The sequence below is a fragment of the Cryptomeria japonica genome, chromosome 3 (assembly GCF_030272615.1).
Source record: "Cryptomeria japonica chromosome 3, Sugi_1.0, whole genome shotgun sequence".
Lineage (NCBI taxonomy): Eukaryota > Viridiplantae > Streptophyta > Pinopsida > Cupressales > Cupressaceae > Cryptomeria > Cryptomeria japonica.
Window position 1 is genome coordinate 347,270,992 of NC_081407.1, and position 22,535 is coordinate 347,293,526.

At 32.6% G+C, this 22,535-nt stretch overlaps 1 protein-coding gene across 4 annotated transcripts in view; it reads left to right on the top strand.

Moving 5' to 3' along the window:
* The window catches only part of LOC131034788 (probable potassium transporter 9), a 57,366-nt gene that overhangs the window by 30,671 nt on the left and 4,160 nt on the right, over window positions 1–22,535 (top strand). For 3 of the 4 annotated variants that reach the window (XM_057966375.2, XM_057966376.2, XM_057966374.2), the window contains exons 2-4: window positions 12,249–12,483; window positions 12,670–12,915; window positions 13,036–13,089. In XM_057966375.2, coding sequence (XP_057822358.2) covers window positions 12,249–12,483; window positions 12,670–12,915; window positions 13,036–13,089 — 535 coding nt within the window. Of the gene's footprint in view, window positions 1–10,652; window positions 11,038–12,248; window positions 12,484–12,669; window positions 12,916–13,035; window positions 13,090–22,535 lie in introns of those variants that run through there. The other variant, XM_057966373.2, reaches the window with a different exon arrangement.

The following is a 22,535-nucleotide window of genomic DNA, read 5'->3' on the forward strand; positions in this document are numbered from 1 at the left end:
TTCTTTCCAGTGAAGTGAACAGCCTCTTCCTGATGGTATCCATACCATCAAGATTCAAGATCCACCCTAGAAGCTTACCTGCATTAACACAGCTGGATTAACTTCTATCAAATCTATTGAGCACTATGAAGATAAACGTACATTGAGAGATTTGGTCAGTGTGTCAGTGTAAACTGGAGTTAAATCAAAATTATTTTCTATATGGTTTAAAACTTCTGTTCTATACTTTCTTATTTGTTATTAAGGTATTCGTATAATGTTGTTCTATTATGGAGTTAAATTAAATTTATAAAAATAATATTAAAATTTTTTTAACAATTTTTAAAATTTCAAGTCATATTTTTTTGATAGATTGATGTGGTATCACATGATTCGTTATTTGTTCGATTTAAAAATATATTTCATTCAACTATAAATATTCATTACCAATCTTAACAAATATTCGATACTAAATCAACAAATACTATAACAATTCTTGCTATCGAATCCTATGCCTAGACTTCCATCAATATGACAGTCGCAGGAAAGAACAGATCCGGTACTGTTTGATCTCATTCAATTCTATACTCACAGCTCGTATTCCAAAGCAGCCCATTTTTTTTGTAATGGGCATAGTCGTCTCGTAGTTTTCCTGTGAAATTCGTTTGTTTCGATTCACATATTTCAACGTATTCAGTGGCAGAGCTCTCAATTTCATGAAAAAAGTTATCTTTTTTCTGGTGTGAGCATTTATATTCCATCTTAACCCCCTTCAGTGTGGACCCATAAAAAAATTACATCTTTTCGTGTTGCTGTCCTTGCAATTTAATTGTTGTCGTAATCATCCATAAAGCAACAGATTTAAAGATGTTCAAATGTAGCATTTAATAATTTATGGCTACTGTGCCAACAGAACTTTGTCTATCAAACACTTATATTGTCCCATTGATTGTGTTTAATAATTAATTAATAATTAAAATATAACAGATGTTTATTTTTCAATTAATTTTTAAACACAGTCAATGGTACAATATGAGTGCTAGATAGACGTTGCCAGTATTTTTATGAATTTTTTAATTTAATTTAAATTTTTATAATTATTGAATTGTAGATATTGTTGTTATAATATATATTTTTATTATAAGAATAATCATGTGATATAATTTTTTTAATAATCTTAAGACTAATTTAAATATATTAAAGAAAATTTTAAAAAATATAAAACTTAATTTTATTATAATCTTTTTTTTTTATTTTAACACTTTTTTTCTATAATACAATTTTATGAAAAAATAATTTTAATTTTTGTTCAAAAAATAATTTGCTATATTTTCTTATCTGTAATATATCTTTTTTAAATACAAATATATATAATTAAGCATTAAATTAAATTATCATATTTAATTTATTTATTTATTTTTTAATTTTTATCGGTAACAGGGTTTTAATACAACTGCTCTGTAGCGTTACACAATCCACAATCTTAAGGCTAGATGGGGTCTCGCCCCTACAATAAATCGCTTTTGACTGGAGCTACGAACCAATGGGGTCACAGAGGGGACCCCATCCCCGAGAATATCTTGAAATAAGAGGTATTAACACCTCCAATTTTTTGCTATCTGAAATCAACTCCTTATCCCTTTGAACATCCTTATCTCTCCATGCACGCCTTATCTCTCCACTTCTAACCTCCAATTGATCACCTTATCACTCCACATCCTTACCTACTCCTTATCGCTTCGCTTATCACACCTTATCACTCCATGCATGCCTTATCTCTCCACTCCTTATCACTCCAATCATATTTAAATTTTTTATTATAGTATTATATAATCAAAAATTAAATTTAATGATCACATTTAAATTTTCTATTTTAAAATATTATAAAAATTAAAATAATTTATTATATAATTTTTAGGCTTAGGTATGACATTTCTCCTACAAATAACTTAAATAATTTTAACCACCACGTTGGGTATGATAACTAAGTCGACTTATTTTGATCAACTTTCGATAGTTTCACTTGAATATTATTGGATTATGCTTTTGTCTTTTAAAGTATTTATTTAGTTAATAATTTTATAATATTGATTTGAGTTGTAATTATATAATAGAAATATAAGATAATTAATAAAAAATAAAAATGTTATTTTGTTTTACTAGAGAATATTCAAATATTAGTGCTATTTCTTTAATTTAATCTTTTATATTTTGTATCTTGTAGATGTTTTTAATAACAAAATTTATGCATATACTTATATCTATTTAGTATTTACTTTTTTTTAAGTATAAGTCTCATTAGCATTTTACGTTCACATGAATATGAATGAAAAACGTCCTCTATATAATTTAAGTTTTGAATTTTATTGGTTTATTTTTTATTTTACTTAAGTTTTAAGGGTGGCATTGAAGAATTTTAGAAATTTGTTGTATCAATTGAGAAGATTTAGAGTTTTTTTTATAATGAGTCAATTAATTTTTGTGACGATTAAATATTCAAGCACATGAAATAAATAGTGTAATTGTTAATAATGTTGATTTGATGTATTTGGTTATTTATAATAACATAGAATTTAATTATCATACTGAATAAGAATTATTGTTGACGAGTTAATAGTCTAGGACTATATACAAATACAAGGTCCTAGATGCTCAACTTGAGGTTTTTTGGTGCATAAGTCAATCATGTTAATAGTCAACTCTTAGATGAGTCAGCCTCAAAATATATATCAGTGTCATCGATTGGTCTAAAGGATAGATTTGCACTTGAAGTCTATTCCAAGAGAGTGGAATCCTTAGAGATTTAGATTGTTCTTGTTTATAACAAGGAAAAGAATATTTAGAATGATAGGTGAAATGGTAGGGTCAACTTTTGCACATAAAAAATTACATTAAGCATCTGATCATTATAGGTGAAACAAAGGAGGAAAAGGGTAGGGTGTGCATGCTTATCCCTTACATTTTTCTCCCAATTTCATGTGCATGTGAACTACATGAATCAACTATGTTTCAAAGTAAGATAAGTAGTAAATGAAATTAACTAATAGAACTAAGATATGTGTTAAGGATGATGCCTCATCATTTTTTTGTATTCTAATAGAGCAATGTCTCCATACTTGGTAGCAAACACAATTTATTAGTAGAACATGCAAAAAAATGGACTAGTAGCACAATAATATATGATCATAAATGTTTTATTTTTTCTAAACATGAAATTGATATTTTGTAAAAGCATTTGCGGTGTGAAATAAAATCATAATGTATTATCATGAAGTTGCAATTGATGTGGGTCCCATTATGGATACAAGTATGAAGCCATACAAAAATTGAGCTGGACTCTCAATTTGAGATAAGGATGATGATGTGACCAAGTTAGTGTAAGAAACCAAGTTTGAGTACAAAAAAACTTAAAATTTGACCCAAACATATTATAGAAAATAGAGTCACAATTTTAAATAGATAAACAATTCTACCATGATAGAGTGTTTTACATTGGGGAAAGACTTTTCAAAAGAAAAACTCCATACTCCAAAACTTACATAATGCATGCATTATCAAATCTGAAAGAAGATCACAACACAATTTTAATGCGAGTCTTTGCAAAAGTATTTCACGAGCAATAAACTTAGAAGAATTTCAATAACATTTTAATAGCAATTGTGTGTTACCAAATTCTCTTATCAAAATCAGTTTTCAAGTGCCAATTTATTGATCAATGAACAAGTGAGGAAATTACAAATGGTTTTCAAACCATGTTACAAAACCGCCCAAAAGTTGGCACCCAACTTGGTTCAATTTTCAATGCCACCCATTGAGATTCCATCTCTTGTTAAAAATGGTAAATCAATGAGTCTTCTATAACTCTTAGTTTGACCCACTCAACATGTGTGCTAAACTTTTCATAATTTCTTCTCAAAATAGACACCGTATGACGAATAATAAAGTTTATAATAGCTGGTCAAGATTCCAAAGTAACTCCCCTTATTCTTGGCTCTTATGTGTCATAAGATATCATTATAACTTGTCATAAAATCCCTTCTAAATGTATCCACCTTATGACAACTTACAACTCACACAACAAAGTACTGATATGGCATCAGATGCCTTGCACAACACAAATATTAATCTAAATATAATCTAAATAATGAAAATTTTCAAATAATTAAACTAGGTATTTGCAAAGGTTCAAACACCTTAATCCTCAACATTCTTTCACTTGTTGAATACCTTGCAAGAGCCAAGGGTAACATACCAACTTACCATCATGGAGTCAGTTGTTAGGGGCCAAAGGTCCATAGATTCCTAACACCTTTTGAACTTCTCTATGTTCATGGGTTTGATTAATACATCTACAAATTTCATCAAAGTTTCCACCTTTTCTAGCTTTACCTATAAAATACTTTAAAAATTACGTTTTCAATTTTCAATGTTGTAAAAGATGACAACTCTTGTTTTTCGCTTAATTTAATAAAAATCAAATAACTTAAAAAATCCATAATGTGGTTTAAAAAAGAAAACGATAAAAGGGAAAGAGAAGCAATGTGAGAAAAAAAGGGGTATGAAAACCAATTTTAATCATTTGCAACTCTTACCTATAGCAAATCTTAAATAGGCTCTAACATATTGCGAAGGGAAGCTATACACCACACTAAGTGTATACATAGTAATTTTGGTAATCGTGTTAACTTTGAATGGCTTGTCATAAATATGATTCGTTTTAGGTAGCTCAAAGACTTCAAGGCTCCTCATTAAGGGTAATGTTAAACTCTATCCTTGTGCGAAGGGCTTTTTTGTGTCGTCCTTCCCATACGGTGATGATAGGACAAGATGTTGGATGGTGGGATTAGGATTTAAGATAATCATTCTCCTTGTCTTAGACCTTGGTTTCCTACCTTCAACCCACTTACAAAAACCTCAAGTATTGTGCTTATTTGGGTCACAATTCCCATTCTTCCTCTCCAATTTTGTGAAGTGCCTTGTTTTGAGTCTAGTAGCAATGCTCTTTGTCGTTTTTTACGAAAAGATGATGCTACGATGGTAAGCTATGGCCATACTAATTATGCTTGCATTATCATGGACATTGACACCTCAAGGATTTGCGTATGGATATTATTCTACTTGTTGATGGTATATTATGGACTCAAACAATCAACTATGAGGGTCTCCCCTTTCATTGTAAGAGATGTTTTTTTGTAGGATACTTGGCTTTAGGTTGGCCTATCTCTCAAAGCAAGAAAGGTGAGGCTACTTGGTGGAAAAAATGGCCACAATGAGCATTCTATAGTTGGGGATTTTTTTAATTCTTGAGGTGTTGGATGACATTGTTGCAAGGTGTGCGCCCTTGGTCTCCTTGTGTTGTGCAGCGTAGCGCTCAGGTTTGTGACATGGCTTAACCGCTTCCTGTGGATTCTATAAGTCTAGTGGTTGTATCGAGCATTAACAAGTCGATCTTTTGGTGCAACGACAACTGCACTTGTAACAAGTGGTATCAAAGCTTGGTCACAAGTTCAAACCCCTCGCTTGCACTGGGGGGGGGGGATTGTTGCAAGGTGTACGCCCTTGGTCTCCTTGTGTTGTGCAGCGCAGTGCTCAGGTTTGTGGCATGGCTTAACGACCTCTTGTGGATTCTATAAGTCTAGTGGTTGTATCAGGCATTAACAGGTCGATCTTTTGGTGTAACGACAACCGCACTTGTAAAAGACATGGCCCTAGGGGAGATGATATCTTCTAAGATTCATGATATGTTATCTCCCATGGGCCCTTTGGCCTTTCCACCTTTTGACTCTTTGATGCCAAGGGTTGAATCTAATGATCATATGTCTTTGGATGCTTTGGTAAAATTGATTGGTCTTGTTTCATCACCTTTGTGGGCGATGGAGGATAGCGATCCCCTCTTCCCCTTGATTGGACTCTTTTTAGGATGACTTTTTATGGATTATGGAAGATTGTCCATAGAAGGAAACATGGCTGTCCTAATCATGTTTATGCTTACCACACCCAAGTTTTGGGTGCTTGGAGCATTAGGAAGGGTCTAGGGGTGGTATAGTCTTGTTTTGTTGGCAACTTAAGTGCAAATGAATGTGTTGTTAGCTATATTTAATATGTGACACCTTAGCTGTTCTTTTGGGGTAACCTTTTTTTTTTGTTACTTTTTCATTGCTCTTCAACTGTGAATTGAATGTCTTTTGTTATAAAGGTTTTCAAGGACCCTTCAAAAACCTAATAGCTTTTAACCATTTTAATGTGCTAAACTATCATTTTCGAGAATTGGTCAAAAAGAAAGAGTTGAAGAAGCCATAGATGAACCTTTTCATTTGGGAGATAATGGGCTAGATTGGAGATAAAATCTCCACAAATTGTTGCTTTTTAAGTTATGATCATCCATGAGCATGTACTCTCCCATGACGATTTTAACAAACCCTAGTGAAATGGATCACGACAAGAAAAAAAACACTCCAATGACAACTTGAGATGTTGCCTTGTGATAATCGCATCTTCTCACAATCTACTAGTGGTTGTTCATCTCCATTTCAAACTGGGATACCAGCCCAAAAACTATGAACAAATATACTAAGTCAAAGCCTTACAATCACCATCTTTCTCATGATAAGGAAAAAGTGACCATCACCAACCTTTATAATTCCATAAAATTGATTTATCTTTTTACACAATGTCATTAAGACACTATGCAAGCCTATTGAAAACTATCTATACACTACCATATTGAGGTTTGATTGTTATTTATGTCTCATAACCTACCTTCTTCGAATTTTGATGCCAAAATTACACAATTCAAATATTATCAACTATGCAAGTATTTTGCACACAAGATTTGTTAGGGGGAATTATAAGCTAGCACCGCTTCAAGATTGTTCCATGAGTGGACCTTGTTACTATAGATGGTCATTATAAGGCCTTGGTTAGCCCCTTCAGTGGCTAAGCAATCAACTACACATTACTTGATGATGTTTACAACGTTGATAATTTATAGGTCATCAAAGCTTTGATCTAATAATTTTACCTTTTCTATATGAAGTTATCCATTCTCTAGCTTGATCTTTTACTCTTAATTATTGTACATATCACTAGTGAGGAATCACCTACCATTATTAGCTTAGGGAGCATGAGAGAAGTAACTACTACTAAGCCTACAATGCAAGCTTGTCATTTAAATTTATTGTCTAGCAAATGCTAGAAAATATTAATCCCCGCATGTACATTAAACCACATTTCAAATTTCATATTACAAACCCTCCTCTTGTTGTACTAGGTTTCTCATTCATCTTCTTGGTCAAAGTTTAATTTAGAAAGTCCTGAAAGAGGAGATAGGTTTTTTTCTTCTATTAGATTGATCCAAGCCAAACTTAATGAGAATGAATAAAATTAGATGATATGATTTTGATAGAACATAAAATTTAAATTTATAACTTTTTAAAATAATAAACTATACACTAATAATTATACAAAATATATTTATATTATAATATATATTTTTAAATTCATCACTAAAATTGTTTAAATGAGTAAAAGATAAAAATCACTTAATATAAGAGTTTAATTATCTTTATTCAATTTTTTTATAACTATTCTAAATATATGTTTTAATTTTCTTAATTAAATTAAGAATAAGAGACTTTAGAAGTAAATGATGGAGTTCAGGGAGAAGGATTATGCTTCTGCTTCTGGGTTCTATTTTTATTTTTTGTTTCATAATTATATATTAATTTGGATGAATGTTTTGTTGGTGTCTAGTTAGGTGTGATAATATTTGTATGGTTGTGGTAGCGCTTGTCTTGTGTATTGGTGTCTTATATGATTGTGGGTTTTCTAAATATGTTCATATGACTTAAATCGCAACAACATTAGTTACTCGAAAGGATGATGTCTTAGGTACATTTGAGATCAATTTTGATCACATCAAATACATTTGAAAAAGATCGATTTTGGTTCCTTGAAAATTTTGTAGAACATTTACACCCTAAGTAGGTTGACTTGTGTGTTTTGTCATTGTCAATTCTATTTAATCTTTCATCTATTTAACAAAACTTAATTATTAATAATTGTTTTGGCAAGATATAGCAATTATATGTAAAATGAAAAGGAAAAAAAATGAAAAATTAGTTTTTTGAAATGATTTTTTTTTTGAAAAACTAGATTTTGAATATAAAAGGTCATGCATGATCCCATCGTATACTAGTTAATATGATAAAATAATAAACAATAAGAAAGAAGATGTTCCATAGAAAAACATTAAAATTATATATAAATTGTTTACTTTAAATTTAGAGACAAATTTATTAGATAACAATTTCTTAAATGCAAATATTTAAAATAAAATAAATATTAGTATAAATATCTTAAATATATCTCTTCTAAAACACTAAAATATATTATTTAGAACTATGTTATTTACTTAAAAATTATTTTAGTTTGCTTCAGAATCATTTATTATTTCTCTGAAGTTATATATATAATTTAGAGTTATTTTATTTTATTTTATTAAATTATTTACTTTATTTTTTATTTAATAAATTATTTTATTTTGTATGTCAATCTTAATTTTAATTCTCAAAAGTAATCATTCATAATTTCAGTAATTTTTTTATTTGCTTTTATTTTAAAATATATAATAAATATTATATAATTATATGTTATTTTTAAATTTATGTTTGTTATTAAATAATAATTGTTTTACATGTGAATGATTATTAGATTCAATTTATACATTGTCAAGGTAACCCCCACCAAATTATTTAAATTAATCTCTGGTTTCATTAGATTAAATTAAGTTATTACGATTACATTAAAGTAAACTATTTTTATTATATTTAATTATTATACTAGATTAAGTTATTTATATTTGATTAAATTATTTCAATAATAATTAATAACTTAATTTCAAACAATCACAATAATTTAATGAAAAAATCATAATAATTACCTTCAATTAAATTATTCTTGCAATAATAAAAATTTTGTTTAGAAGTAGGTTGGATAATAATTTGAGATAATATATTCTTACGATAGTATAATAAATAGTGCACATACTTATAACATAGTTATAAAATTACAATAATATCTATAACTAATTCAATCCTTAATAATAACCTTAATTTTAACCTTAACATAATTTGTACCCTAGCCCAAAATTTTAACCTAATTCTAACTCTAAATCTAACATTAAATACAACCCTAATTCTATTTTTGTTAATTTTAATCCTAGTTTTGAATTTAACTCTAGCCTAAAGTTAATCTTAAGCTAGAAATAATTTTAATCCTAATCATTATTATAATTATTTTAGACTTATAATAATAAATAAGAAATAAGATTAAAGTTATAATATAATTAAGAATTATAAATTAAGTTATAATCATTTATTTAAATTATAACTGTAAAATTAGTAATAATAATCTTAATTTGAATTAATAATTATTTAATGAAAATTTTAATATTAGATTTATTATTATTATTATATTTTGGGTAATGTTATTATTAATAAATTATTTATAATTCATATATTAATCTTTATACAATATATATAATTTTTTTATATTCACTATCGTGGAATCTGGAGGTGTCCTCGCTGAAGCGAGACTAATCCCCCAGTGTGTACGACCGTCTCACAAGGTAGCAACACACAGAGTTAACACAGTCGGGGACTCGAACTCAAGACCATGAGGAGCATACCCACACTAAAGTTGTAATCCACAACCGGACGAGCTAGGGCCGAAGCCCTTTATACAATATTTTAGATTATATTATTGCATTATATAGATTTTATATTATATGATAAGGATATTATATTTCATCTATGTTATAAATATAATTTAGATTGTAATTAAATATGTTAATAATATTGGTCAATAATATGCATAATATTAAATTATTTATTCACACCTTAATCTCAAACCTTAATCACAAACTTTCTTTTATTTTAATAATTTAATATATCTAACCTTACTAATATATTATTATATATAATTGTATTATTCATTGATTATGTATAATTAACATGTTTAATTTTTATTTTCTTTTAATATCAAAAATGTATTTAATCCTAATATAATAATTTTAATTATATTATTGTATATATATAGAATTAAATATATATTAATAATATTAAAATTATTTACATCTTTTATCTAATATTTTATTTAGTTATATACTATATAGAAAATATATATTAATATATTTATCAAACATATATATTTATATTATCAAATTTTATGCGGATAACTAAAATAAAACTTTAAAAGATTTAAAGATTTAGATAAAAAAATTTAAATAATTTGAAAAGAAAATTAAAACATACTAAACATTATAATTTGCGTAAAAAAATTCGAATATGGTAATAAGATGCAAATCATTTGAGCCAATTAGATTCAAGAAAAACAATTTTTGTAATTTGAAAACTTAAAAATCTTGCATCTAACTATTTAAATTTTTTAAAAAAGAATCGAATGAAAAAATTCATAAATATGATTGGTAGAAAAGCAATTAAATAATCACGAATTAATGAAAATTGAATGCAACTGATTGCAATAACACTAACCTAACTAATAACTTAATGAAGTACACGCGCAATAATTTAATCTAATATTCTAGTTATTAAATAAAAGGCTAGATTAGGTAAACCGCCCGCTGTGGAAGAACTTTTTCCCAGTCAGCTTAGATGGGCATTACTTTTTGGACAAGATTTCTCTTGTATTCTCCGAACCAGGACTCCCGACATAGAAAATTCTATAATTCAGAAAAATAAAGACATTTCCTAACTACCCTACCAACGGCCTAAAATTTCTACACACGGCAAATGCTCATACGATTTACTTGTGCTAAAGAATTATTAATGGCCAGTGCAAGTGCAGCACTCATGAAATATGACCAGTCCTTTACACGTTGATTTCCCAACATTTTTTGATTGCATAAACATATCTACATTTTGACTAGATAGCTTCTTTGCAGTATAAATATACATAACCACTTTCCTATATTCAGCTCGGTCCTTTGGAAACATGAATCCTGACGATGAAGTCGATTTGCACAAAGACACTAATGAGGTCAGTTGACGTTTTGCTTCTTTAACTTTCATGCCAATTTCCTGTTTTACTTTTGGTCTTCTTTGGGCAAAAAGATATTGTATTGTCTTCCACATTATACATCCAATTCGAGTTGGACTGAAACCCACATTATAATTTGGGAATTGATGCTTGTTATATGTTAGTCTGCATTTCAAGATTGATTAGTTTCTGATGCATATCACAGACCGAGTAATTCTGTAGGAGCAATTAGTCCCTCAAACTTTCAAAAATCATACTGAACATTCGAACTGGACTGAAACCCATATTATAATTTGGTAAAGGATGCTTGTTATATGTTACTCTGCAATTTAGATTGATTAGTTACTTATGCATATTAAAGACAGAGCAATTCTGAAGGAGCAGTCAGTCTCTGCAGCCTGTCAAAACTCATACATAACATTCTACTCAGTAGATGCAAATCAATGGCGAATATAACATTTTCTGTTTTTATTAAACTCAAGGATGATACAATTTAAAATAAAAAATCAACAACTACAGAATCAAACTTGGCTTTTCATGACTTACTACTTTTTACATTTTTTTCCCCAAAAACCTTTCAACTTCTCTGCCCTCGACGCAGCATTACGAAGGTTCTTATTGGTGTTTTATGATCCAAGATATTAATTTCAAAATGACCCAAAAGGTGGGTGGCTGGCCCTTACACCACTTCTCCTCCACAAACACTCTTCCTTTATTGTGTTCTATTCAAGTTTAACAAGGTTGCACTTTAGTACCCAAGTACACTTTTTTAAGGTATAGTCCTACCAAAGTAAAATAAATTGCAAGACATGATGTTTGTTTTTGCAGTCAACCTCTTTGTGGTATGTTTGTTGAATTTGAATTGCTACAAATCTGTATTAAGTAGTGGTGATGGCCTTGTTACATAAGATTCTTTTGAATATTATGGCTTTGGTAGGATGATAAAATGTTTTTAGTGGTGATGGCCTTGGCTTGGTAGGATTATAAAATGTTTTTTCTCATTATCTCAAGTAGGATGTAAATATAGAAGAAAGAACACTTATTCTCATTCTACCAGGGAAATTATTTGAGAAGATAAGTCTTTCAAGGTATGAGACAGCTGCTGTATTATCTTATTGATATGAGGGTATGAAGGGTGAATTACAACCTTTTGATTTTGGGAAGGTCAATACTAACGATCTTGCATTTTTTCATTGATTGGTGTTCTCCAGAAGCAATCTTGGAAGACTGTTTTGTTCCTAGCTTATCAGAGCCTTGGTGTTGTCTATGGTGATTTGAGTATCTCTCCCCTATATGTTTACAAGAGCACTTTTGCAGAAGATATTCAGCACTCACAGTCCAATGAAGAGATTTTTGGCGTCTTGTCCTTTGTCTTTTGGACCTTGACATTGGTCCCTTTGTTCAAGTATGTCTTTATAGTTTTGAGAGCTGATGACAATGGTGAAGGTACTATCTTGGATTCCTAAAACTGATTAATTTCAATTTGAATTATTCATGTGCAAAAGAAATTTATTTTTCAAATCAGATTGCATGCTTCTTTTGAATGGCAGAAACCCTATAATTTGTTTTGTGCTATGTGAAGGAAATGAACTTTCACTCTAACAATCCCTTTGATTTTGAATGATGATGTAGGTGGGACTTTTGCCTTGTATTCTTTATTGTGTAGACATGCAAATGTTAGTCTATTGCCAAACCGTCAAATTGTTGATGAGGAAGTTTCCACATACAAACTGGAATATCCTCCAGTAACAAAGAATTCATCAAGGGTAAAAAGGATTCTTGAAAAGCACAAAAATTTGCACACCGCATTGCTGATGGTGGTTCTCCTTGGTACTTGCATGGTGATTGGAGATGGTATACTAACCCCAGCAATTTCAGGTTTGTAATATCTCAGGAATGCTTTATGTATTTGGACAGCCAATATTTTAGAAAACAATGTTATTATATTCCAATTTAATACACTTTGCTAAAACATGTTAATATATGAAATGGATGCAGTTTTCTCTGCAGTATCTGGGCTTGAACTTGCCATGATAAAAGACCACCACGAATGTAAGTTCTTTTTCATCATCTTTTTTTTTCCACTAGTAGTACATGCTGTACCAGCAACATGTTCAATGTGTTGTCATGCTACCTCAAATGAGATGAACTTGAACAAAGGCTTCCTAAAAGCAATTAATCTATAAAATTCCTCGACTTTTGTCCTTTTCCTTCGAGTAAACCTTCAGGGATTTTTTTTTTGTCAAACAACTTAGGAATTGCACTTGGCTTCATTCATTAGGGTATGTGGTTATTGCAACCAATTTCAATGCTTAGCACATCTCCTTGAAGTTGAAGTTAAGGATCTATTATGAAAGCCCTGATTATTTTACCATAGTAGTCCACCGGATTTGGCTTTGGGAAGTGATTTTTTTTCACAGTAAATAGTCTAAGTCACTGAATTAGAGATAGGTAGAGATATGGGAAGACACATGGTAAGCTGGTATGGCAAATACTTTTGAAGGGCTGGTTATGTCTGTGAAAAAAAATATAAAAATAATAAGTTAATAACCACTAGAAACTTAATTAGTTAAATAATACAATTAGTAATCAGCATCATATGGGCCATTGTCAAGACCAACATCAGGGACATATGTATTACTCAACTCATTTTCCTCTCTTCATTAGTTAGCTTAAGTTTTAGTTTTTATCTACGTCGGCCTGAAAACCCCCGTCCTAGTCCCAGGGACGTTTCAGGGACTTGGGGATGGTCAGGGGACATTTCCCCGTCACCAAATTGCCAAGAATTTAGAGGGGACGTCTGCCCTAGCTGTGAGGGCGTCCGTACGTCCCGGGGACGGCTAGGACGTCCCCAATCTGTCGCCAAATTGCCAAGAATTTAGAGGGGACGTCCCCGAAACGGGGGGACGTCTGCCCTAGCTGTGAGGGGCGTCCGTACATCCCGAGGACGGCTAGGATGTCCCCAATCCGTCCTGGGGACAGCGAGACATCCCCCACATCAAAGACTATTAAAAAATATTAAAAAAATAAAAATGTCGTATTTTCTATTTTTTATTTTATTTTCTAATATGGGCCCCTATTACTTCAAATTGTTATTAAAAAAATTAAAAGGCAACATTAATTAAATTTTAAATTTATATAAATTTAATTCATATCAAACATTTAAAATTAATTCATATTATAAATAGAAAATATTAAATTGTTAAACAATTAAAAATTAATAAATTAATAAATTATAAATTATAAATAGGAAATCAAAATAATAAAATATTAATTCATTAGTACTATTTTGATTTTCATATCGTAATTGACACTGAAACTATATGGCAGCAGTGTAGCCTTTGGGCATTTTGTATGTTATTTCTTTAATATCTATTATGATATGGATATGGACAATGTGAATGAATTGAAATTCTGAATTATGAATGCATAATTGCATATCAAGTATTGACAATGTTGTATGTTCAGAATTTACATTCTAAAATGTTTTCATAGTATAGTACACATGCTATATCCATGTTTTTATATGAATATAATGTATATATGCATGCTTTAAATCCATGTTTTCATAGTATAGTACACATGCTATATCCATGTTTTTATATGAATATAATGTATATATGCATGCTTTATCCATGTTTTCATATGAACATTTAGAATTTTCCTATATATTTTAAATTTTTCATATATTTTATATAGCCGTCCCCTGCCATCCCCGTCCCGGAAACTCAAAGTAACATAGGTTTTTATCATTATTATAATCTTGTAGTCAAAATCACATTTTCTATTATTATGGTCTTATGTTTTGGTTGACAAGCTTAAAGATACCAATGATTAAGAAAAGTTACAACAGGATGACAACAGCAGTACTTGTACATGATCATTTTTTCAGGCCGAGGAAACGTCTCATTTTGTATCTTATATTTATGCTTTTCATTTTTTTTTATTTGTTGTCAATGCAGGGAGTATTGTGATTGTAGTAGTTTTCTAGATTAAGAAATGCACTAATCCTTTATAAGTCATTAGATGTAACCTTGTATGAAATTGCCAATATGAAGAGTTTGGTTTGAGCAGCGAGAGGTGGAAAGCCGACCGAGCAGAAAACACAAAAAAGAAGATCTAAAAATGGTGGGTGTATATGCCAACCATGCAGATAATGAGTATATTATTTATAGGAAGATCTAGTCTACAAATTTAAAATATTATGAAATTTTTTGATATTGTAAAATGAAAATAAGTGCAGAAAGTGGCTAGATGGCAGCTTATACTTCTTATATTAGGCACTAGCTTTTTAATATTCACTCAATAGTCTAACTCGTCCTTTGCAGAACCAAGTTGTCTCACTTTCTTAAGTCTATGGGTCTTTTGCACATTACATCGCGAGTCAACCTCATAGGTCTTACAAACTTTCCCGTCAAAGGATCGGAGTTCCTCCTTCCTTTTGACTTGGCACAGGTCGGGTGGTAACTTTGAACCTCAATCTTCGATAGCTCCTTGGCATGCGTTGAGCAACAACCTTGATCTTTGACTTTCGACAATTCCTTAGGCATGTGTCAAGTGATGTCTGCGATCCTCAACCTCTAATAGGTCCTTGGCTTGCGTCGGGTAGCAACCTTGATCTTTGACCTCCAATAGGTTCTTGGCATGGGTCAAATAGCAGCTCCAATACTTAAACTTTGACAATTCTTTGAGTAAACAGTCTTTCATCTGATTTTGAAAACAGGACATGGCAAGTCCTCTCTCCCCAAGATTGCTCGTCCCCCGACCATTCCCTACCATCCCCAAATTTGTGTCCTTGGTCCCCCAACCCCCAAAACCTATACTTCCATCTCTATGTTCCAAAACTTGTGGAACATTAGCTTTTTTTAGTCACACCCATTTTCAGCTATCTTTTATTTTTGCCCACAAAAGACTCAAAATTTTTGGAATTTCTATCCATCAAAAAACTCGAAATAATAATAATAATTTTCTCATTCTCCTGGCGCTTTTACATACATCTTGATGATGGATCACTATCACGGAGTGTGATGTGAAACGTTGATGGAAAAACTCACACAATCTAAATCAAAAGTAGCAAATCATTAGCATTATGAATTGTGGAAATCTAATGTCGTTAAATGGTGTAACTTATCATCTATATGGCCTTAAAAATTGCATTCTGGAATCTTCTTGCAAGTGTTAGTATCCACTTCTCTTTCTAACAAAGACATTGTTTTTCACTCCTTATGTGTAATTAGTTTTCAGGCAGTTAAAAACATTAATGGAGATCGTAAAATATTCTCTCTAAAGATTCCTTTCCTTTTGCTAGACTTGAATTTCCTTTCATAGCTCCATCATAATTGAGCTTAAACCAATTTTTAGAAGGTTTGTTGTGCATGTTAATTTGGGCTTTTATAATGTCCCTTTTGCAATTAGATTGTGTTTGTGGGCCAAGGGCCAAATTTTTATTTCTAGTGTCTCCCTTGGTCAAATTTTACCTACCTAATGTCCCAAAATGTTTTAAGTATGTAGGTCTGTTAAATTCCCTAAGCGTACACAAACTATTGAAGCATGAAATTAACCAATCTAATATGCCTTTTTGCCAAACCTCACCTTTTTCGTTATTTCATCAAAATCTTGAACTTTATTATCCTGGCATGTCTCCTGCCCGAACCCCAATCCTTGACCAATTATAAGAGTCATTAAATATCTTTGAACCCCAACTTCAATATTCTTGCATTTTTTATTTGTCATTTCTAACTTCATCCTACATGGTTTAGAGCACCATTACTAGCTAGATGGGATGCCATGACTTCTTTAGAAGGGATTCTCTTGCCAAAAGGCATTGTTCAAATGAAGGGTGTGGGTTTGTGTACTTGTAGCTCGAAGGATGATAATGGCCATATCTCGTTAGTGTGGTAGTTGAAGTTGGCTGTTGTTTCAAAAGGATTGTGCTTTATTCTCCAACCAAAACCCTAGCTGACATTGTTCATAAATAGAAAATCTAGAATATTGGCTCCAAAGCCCCATTCTTCAGCCTGCTGCCTGAGATAAACTTGATGGCCAAGAAGCATTACTAGCTCTAATAGGGGAAGGAATGACAAGTGAGGGGATAGCAGATTTGGAACGTCCAACTGGAGAACCAAAGGACTTATGTTTACCCAAAAGACTTTGCAGAAGAGGAACCACCACCATCATTAGCATTTTCCACTTGATCACCCTCTGTAGCCAATTGCACGGCCCCCACTACTGAAAATTGAACAATATCAGCACAATGTGGAGGGAAGGGACGAGATACGACCTTCCACTGCTCTTTATTGTTGGGTTTTTTCATACGATTGTGTTGCTTGGTTTGTTTCGGACAATTCACAGATCGTGTGTTGTCTGTATGAGTAGAAGATTTGGCCCCAATCTCTTCGCAATTAAATTGAACAAGCATGCACCATTCCACCAAGTTGCTTGTTTGGAAGTATCTAGTTTTCCTGCATTTCAGTTTGCAGCTACATAGTCAACCTGGAAACACCTTCTCCATCTAAATGCAATATTTTCATAATACAAAACTTGTTTCCATACCCAGTCCCATACCTTCAGCCACACCTCATTTGGCACACATTTTGAGATATCTAACACCGATCCGATCTGTTGAGCATCAAATTTAAATCAATAGAATTCCATGGTTTTAGTTGAAGCTACAGAAGTTTTCTAAAAAAAATGAAATCAAGCATGCCCTTAAGAATTTCGATAGAACCCTTGAAACTTCCATTGACATCAGAATCCTAAAAGTTATTGCCCAAACCAAAGCCATCGGACATACACACTAACCTCTCACCGAAATTTCTAGTTTGATCGAAATGGTATACTTGTTGTATCGAAGAAACCTATCGATGATGTTTCATCGATAAGATGATTTATCGAACAGACTTGGGCCTTGATGAACTTCAAAAGGGACTTATCGAAAGCATTATTTTTCGTGATAGAAGGTATAGCGAAGAAACCAAAGGAGGTTCCATCAATGAAGCAAGGCTGCCGAAGAAGATAGTTCTACCGAAATGATGAGATTGAAGAAACTGGGGAAGGTTTCATCGATAGGACTTTTCGAGAAAAGAAGGGTGTCGAAGAGATACTAAAGTTATTGGCCGACAATGACAGTTTCATCGAAAGACAAAAGATCGATAAAACAGTTGTGAAACACAACAACCAAAGGATTCCTATCGAAAACAGGGTTTCGATGAACTGATGGAGGATTACATCGACACGAACACGTAAGGTAAAGCTTTCGATGAAAACGAGGAGATCGATGAAACCACTAGGCTCATTGACGATAACTATGGTTTCATTGAAACAAAGGTAACGTCGATGAAACATGACATTTCGAAGGAAGATAAAGTGATGCCACCAAAGTGAATGATTCTATCGAAACAACAGTGCAGCTATAAAACTAATGAGCATCGACAGAAAATATGAAGTACTGCTAGATAAATGATTACTTTCTGCCGCGAAGATCAATACAAATCTTAATGAAGTCACCTCATCATAAATTCAAATGAATGCCTCTATGACCGTTGTGCAACCGGTAATGTTAACTGATAAGATCACCATGAATGCTCGATAAATTGACAAGAAAGGAAACACTTTTGGGCAACGCTTGAAGAATTCACAGTGAGCCTCGGAAAGCCAGACGATTCAAAATCAGATTCACAAGAGGTCTACCCAGAATTCAAGTAAGTCTCTCATTCTCAGAGCTTTGTAGTGATAATGGAGGTGTCATCTTCTAAAAAGAGTAGGGTTAGGAAAGCTAAAGAGACCCAGCCCGTGGAGGATAAACCTAAAAGGCAGAAAAAGGAAGGGTGCTCACTGGCCCAAGACCTAATTGACCAATGTCCTTCGTCAAGCCTTAGGTCTAAGAAAATTAAAACAGACGAGGAAGGTTTGGAGGATAGGTTTGAGGGCCTAGGAGATATATGGACAGAAATAAGAGGTCATGAACTGTTTATTTTCGGATATATACGAAGGAATGCACCTAAGTCTGTGAATAATTTGTGGAGATTAAATTTGGGGAAACAAGCAGTGGCTAATGTCTTTGTGAATGTTGAACTCATGAAATCCCTAGCCAACAATTATGATCCCAAAACCAAGACCATATATGATTATATGGGGAAACCAATATTATCAATTACTAAAGAAATTATCGACACTGTGTTTGATTTGGATTGGGGATTCGAGGAATAGATTGATACCAAGAAGTTGGCACAAGAATATTTCAACAGAGAAGACATTTATAAGAGATGGAGACTTCCCATCCATAGGCCTAGAGTTGCTAGGTTGATAGTGCCATTGGGCAAAGAAGACAAAGTTCCTTATGATGTTAATTCTTTCCATCCTTACTTCAGATATACATAATATTGTGTTGCTCAGGTTCTGGGAATAGAGGCTCATCCTTTGATGGATATAGCGGCCATGGTTATTTGTGCAGACTTGTAGTCTAAGGATCCCAGGTTATTTGATTTTGCTACTTTTCTTGCTGAAGTCATTAATCATGGTTTAGAGAAACTGAAAGAAGATGTGATTAATGTACATTTTAAGTATTATTCTATTCTTATGCATATGTTGTTGTATGTTGGACAAGACAAAGGGCTGTGGCTAGATGAGTTATGCATCAGGGCATATGATAAGGCTGGGATGAGAAAACCTGTGCAACTGTGGATATCTTCATGGGACCAGAGATACAATAATAACTAGTACTGGCATTTTGAGGAGTTTTTTGTTAAGACATCGTACAGATTGTGGGGATATCCATGCGACCATGCCTTGTCTCGTGAAATTCAGAAATTTTTGAGACCAAAGGAGTATGGTGAAGACACCTCAATTGAGCACAATGGGGGAGACTGGTATTGCTTTCTAGATTACACTCAAATAAGAGTATATGGGTTTGAAGGAAAACCCTATCTATTGCCTGTCACATCACAGTGCCTAATAGAGTGGCATGCCTCGAGATTGTCAGACAGTTGTCAACAACAAGTGCCCAACACTTGACAGATCATGGAAAATAGTCCATTGTGCTTGGGTTGTTGGTGTTCTCAGATTTTAATGTTAAGAGCCTTAAGAGTTATGGATTGCTGCAGAACAAATTAAACTATTATAAAATGGTGGAAGGTGACCCTAGACCAAACTTTGACCCTGAGCGTTACATAAGAGAAGCGAAGGCGTCACAGAAGCTGCGAGCAAGTGACCATGAGCCATTCATGCCAGATGACTTTATAAGAAATTTGGATAGAGAAACAACCATTGCTAAGAGGGCACAGCATGATAAGGTCTCAAAGGCCTATGCATGGAAACTAAACAAAGGAAAAATTAATGATGATGTCCTACAAGGGATAGATGACCCCTTGGCTAAAGCAAACAAGCTCATGGAGCAAGAACTTGAAATCTTAGAAGGTGTCTCTGCATATGTTTTCAGAGACAGAGCACAGCACATTAGGGATACAGAGCCCTTGATTCAAATGTCTCCCCAATCCACCTCTGATTTTATTCCAATAGATTTGCCTAGGGAAGATCTTCCTGCCTGGTTTTGAAAGTGATGTGCAATTGAATTTGGTAACAGGACAATACAATGTCCAGGAGATTGGAGATATAAGACTATTAGAACATGAGGATTTTATTGCTGATAATGATTTTATTTCTTCTAAGGAATTCAATACATTTTTGTGCCAACATAAAGGAATGCAAATCAGGGATGTTATGAAGGGAAAAACAGAAGAAGAAAAGATCCAGAAATTGCAAGAAGAGGTAGATCTGGCCATGAGGGAGATAGCACCTGAAAAAGGGAGACAATTACTCAAGGATGCCGGTGTGTTGATTTATTCTGGATGGGACATGAGATCCGCATTATTATTTGATAGGTTTATCAGAAAATAGGATCCAACTAGGCAAATCATGCCTGATGAAGCTGACAAAATCTTCATGGGTTCGGGGTATGACCCAGATCAAAAGGCTCTCATGCTGTGGGCCTTGTATCCAAAGGAAAAGAGACCTATACTTGTTGACACAGATCAAGCTTTTGGCCATTTGATGATCCAGCAAGCTGGAAAGACTGATCCTAGGATCACAGCCAGATTGAACTTGGATGTAGCGAAGTTGAATCAGGATCAAACAGAGTTCTTGGTCAGAGAAAATAACACTTACAAGGGTTTGTATGAGAAGGCCATTGAAGAAATCCAGAAGTTACAAGAACAATTGCTACAACAGGCTCCTGTTATTGGGAATGATGAATTGGATAGAATGCTCCAGACTGACCGGAAGGTTATAGATGCTTTAACAGATGCCATTTATTGGAAAACGAGAAGTGAAAAGCTTGCAAAACAAGTAGATAATGCTAAAGTGAGAATTAACAAACTTGCTAATGACATTGTTGAACATAGGTTTAAAGCTATGATGGTATACACAAACCAATATTGGAAGGCCTATACAAGGACTATAAAAGCCTTGGAGGAGCATGAAAGGTTGAAGAAAAGGTTGCAGGATGTAATGAACAATCGTGAGGCCATGTCACCAGAAGAGAAAGCTCAAGGAGATCTATATTTAGAAGAACATGACAGATATGCAGATGCACTTAATAAAGATCTCCAGGCATTGGATGAAGATGGCATTGCAAAAGTACCAACAATCTGCAAGGAAGGAGAGATGATATCATTAGAACAATGGCAAAATGAGTTTGCCCGTGTTAAGGGAAAAGCTGTTGCTGAAATAAACCGAGATGAAGACATGGCGCCATGCATAAATCGAGCAGTGTTTGATTTCTTTTCACTAGAAACAGAATTGAAGACGAGGAGCATTGCCACCAGATGTTACAAGAGTGATAATGACATAAATCACCTTGGAATTCTTAATTTTTTTATCTTTCACTTTGTTAAACAAACACAATCTAGTGTTAGTGTGGAAGAGACATGACTCTTCGTAGGATAAGTTTTGCTCTCATATATATATGAGCAGTTTTCGTAAAGATTGGCGATCAAGAAATATATGATAGACTCTGGCATAATATTGTACTATTTTGGACCTTTAATACAATCAGTTGTTTTCCTTTGCATATGTGCTGTGAGTTATTTCATTTTCTATAGGCAGTTGTTTGTGATATTATCTCTAAGAAGATAAGGTTAGTTGTATTCTTGCAGTGAAGTTTATGTTCTTATGTTATAAATCTGAATCAAAAGATTTACTAGTGAATTGTCATTGTTCCTTGTAGCTCTTTCTTGAATGGTCCCTTAAGGTTAGGGTTAAATTCATTCAGGTTGTCTATAACATAAACATTTGACAGATCTCTTTTAAGAAACAATAGTTGACAGATTTACCAAAGGGGTAAGTTTAAGAATTGTCTCATAAATCATACATTAAGTCTTAGAAGAATATAAGACTCTGTAGCCCAAATAACAGAGAAGACACTGGTCATTTACGAATCACAATCTTTACCATATTAATTACCTTTACATTAAAACAATAGGACTAGTTAAGTAGGACATATA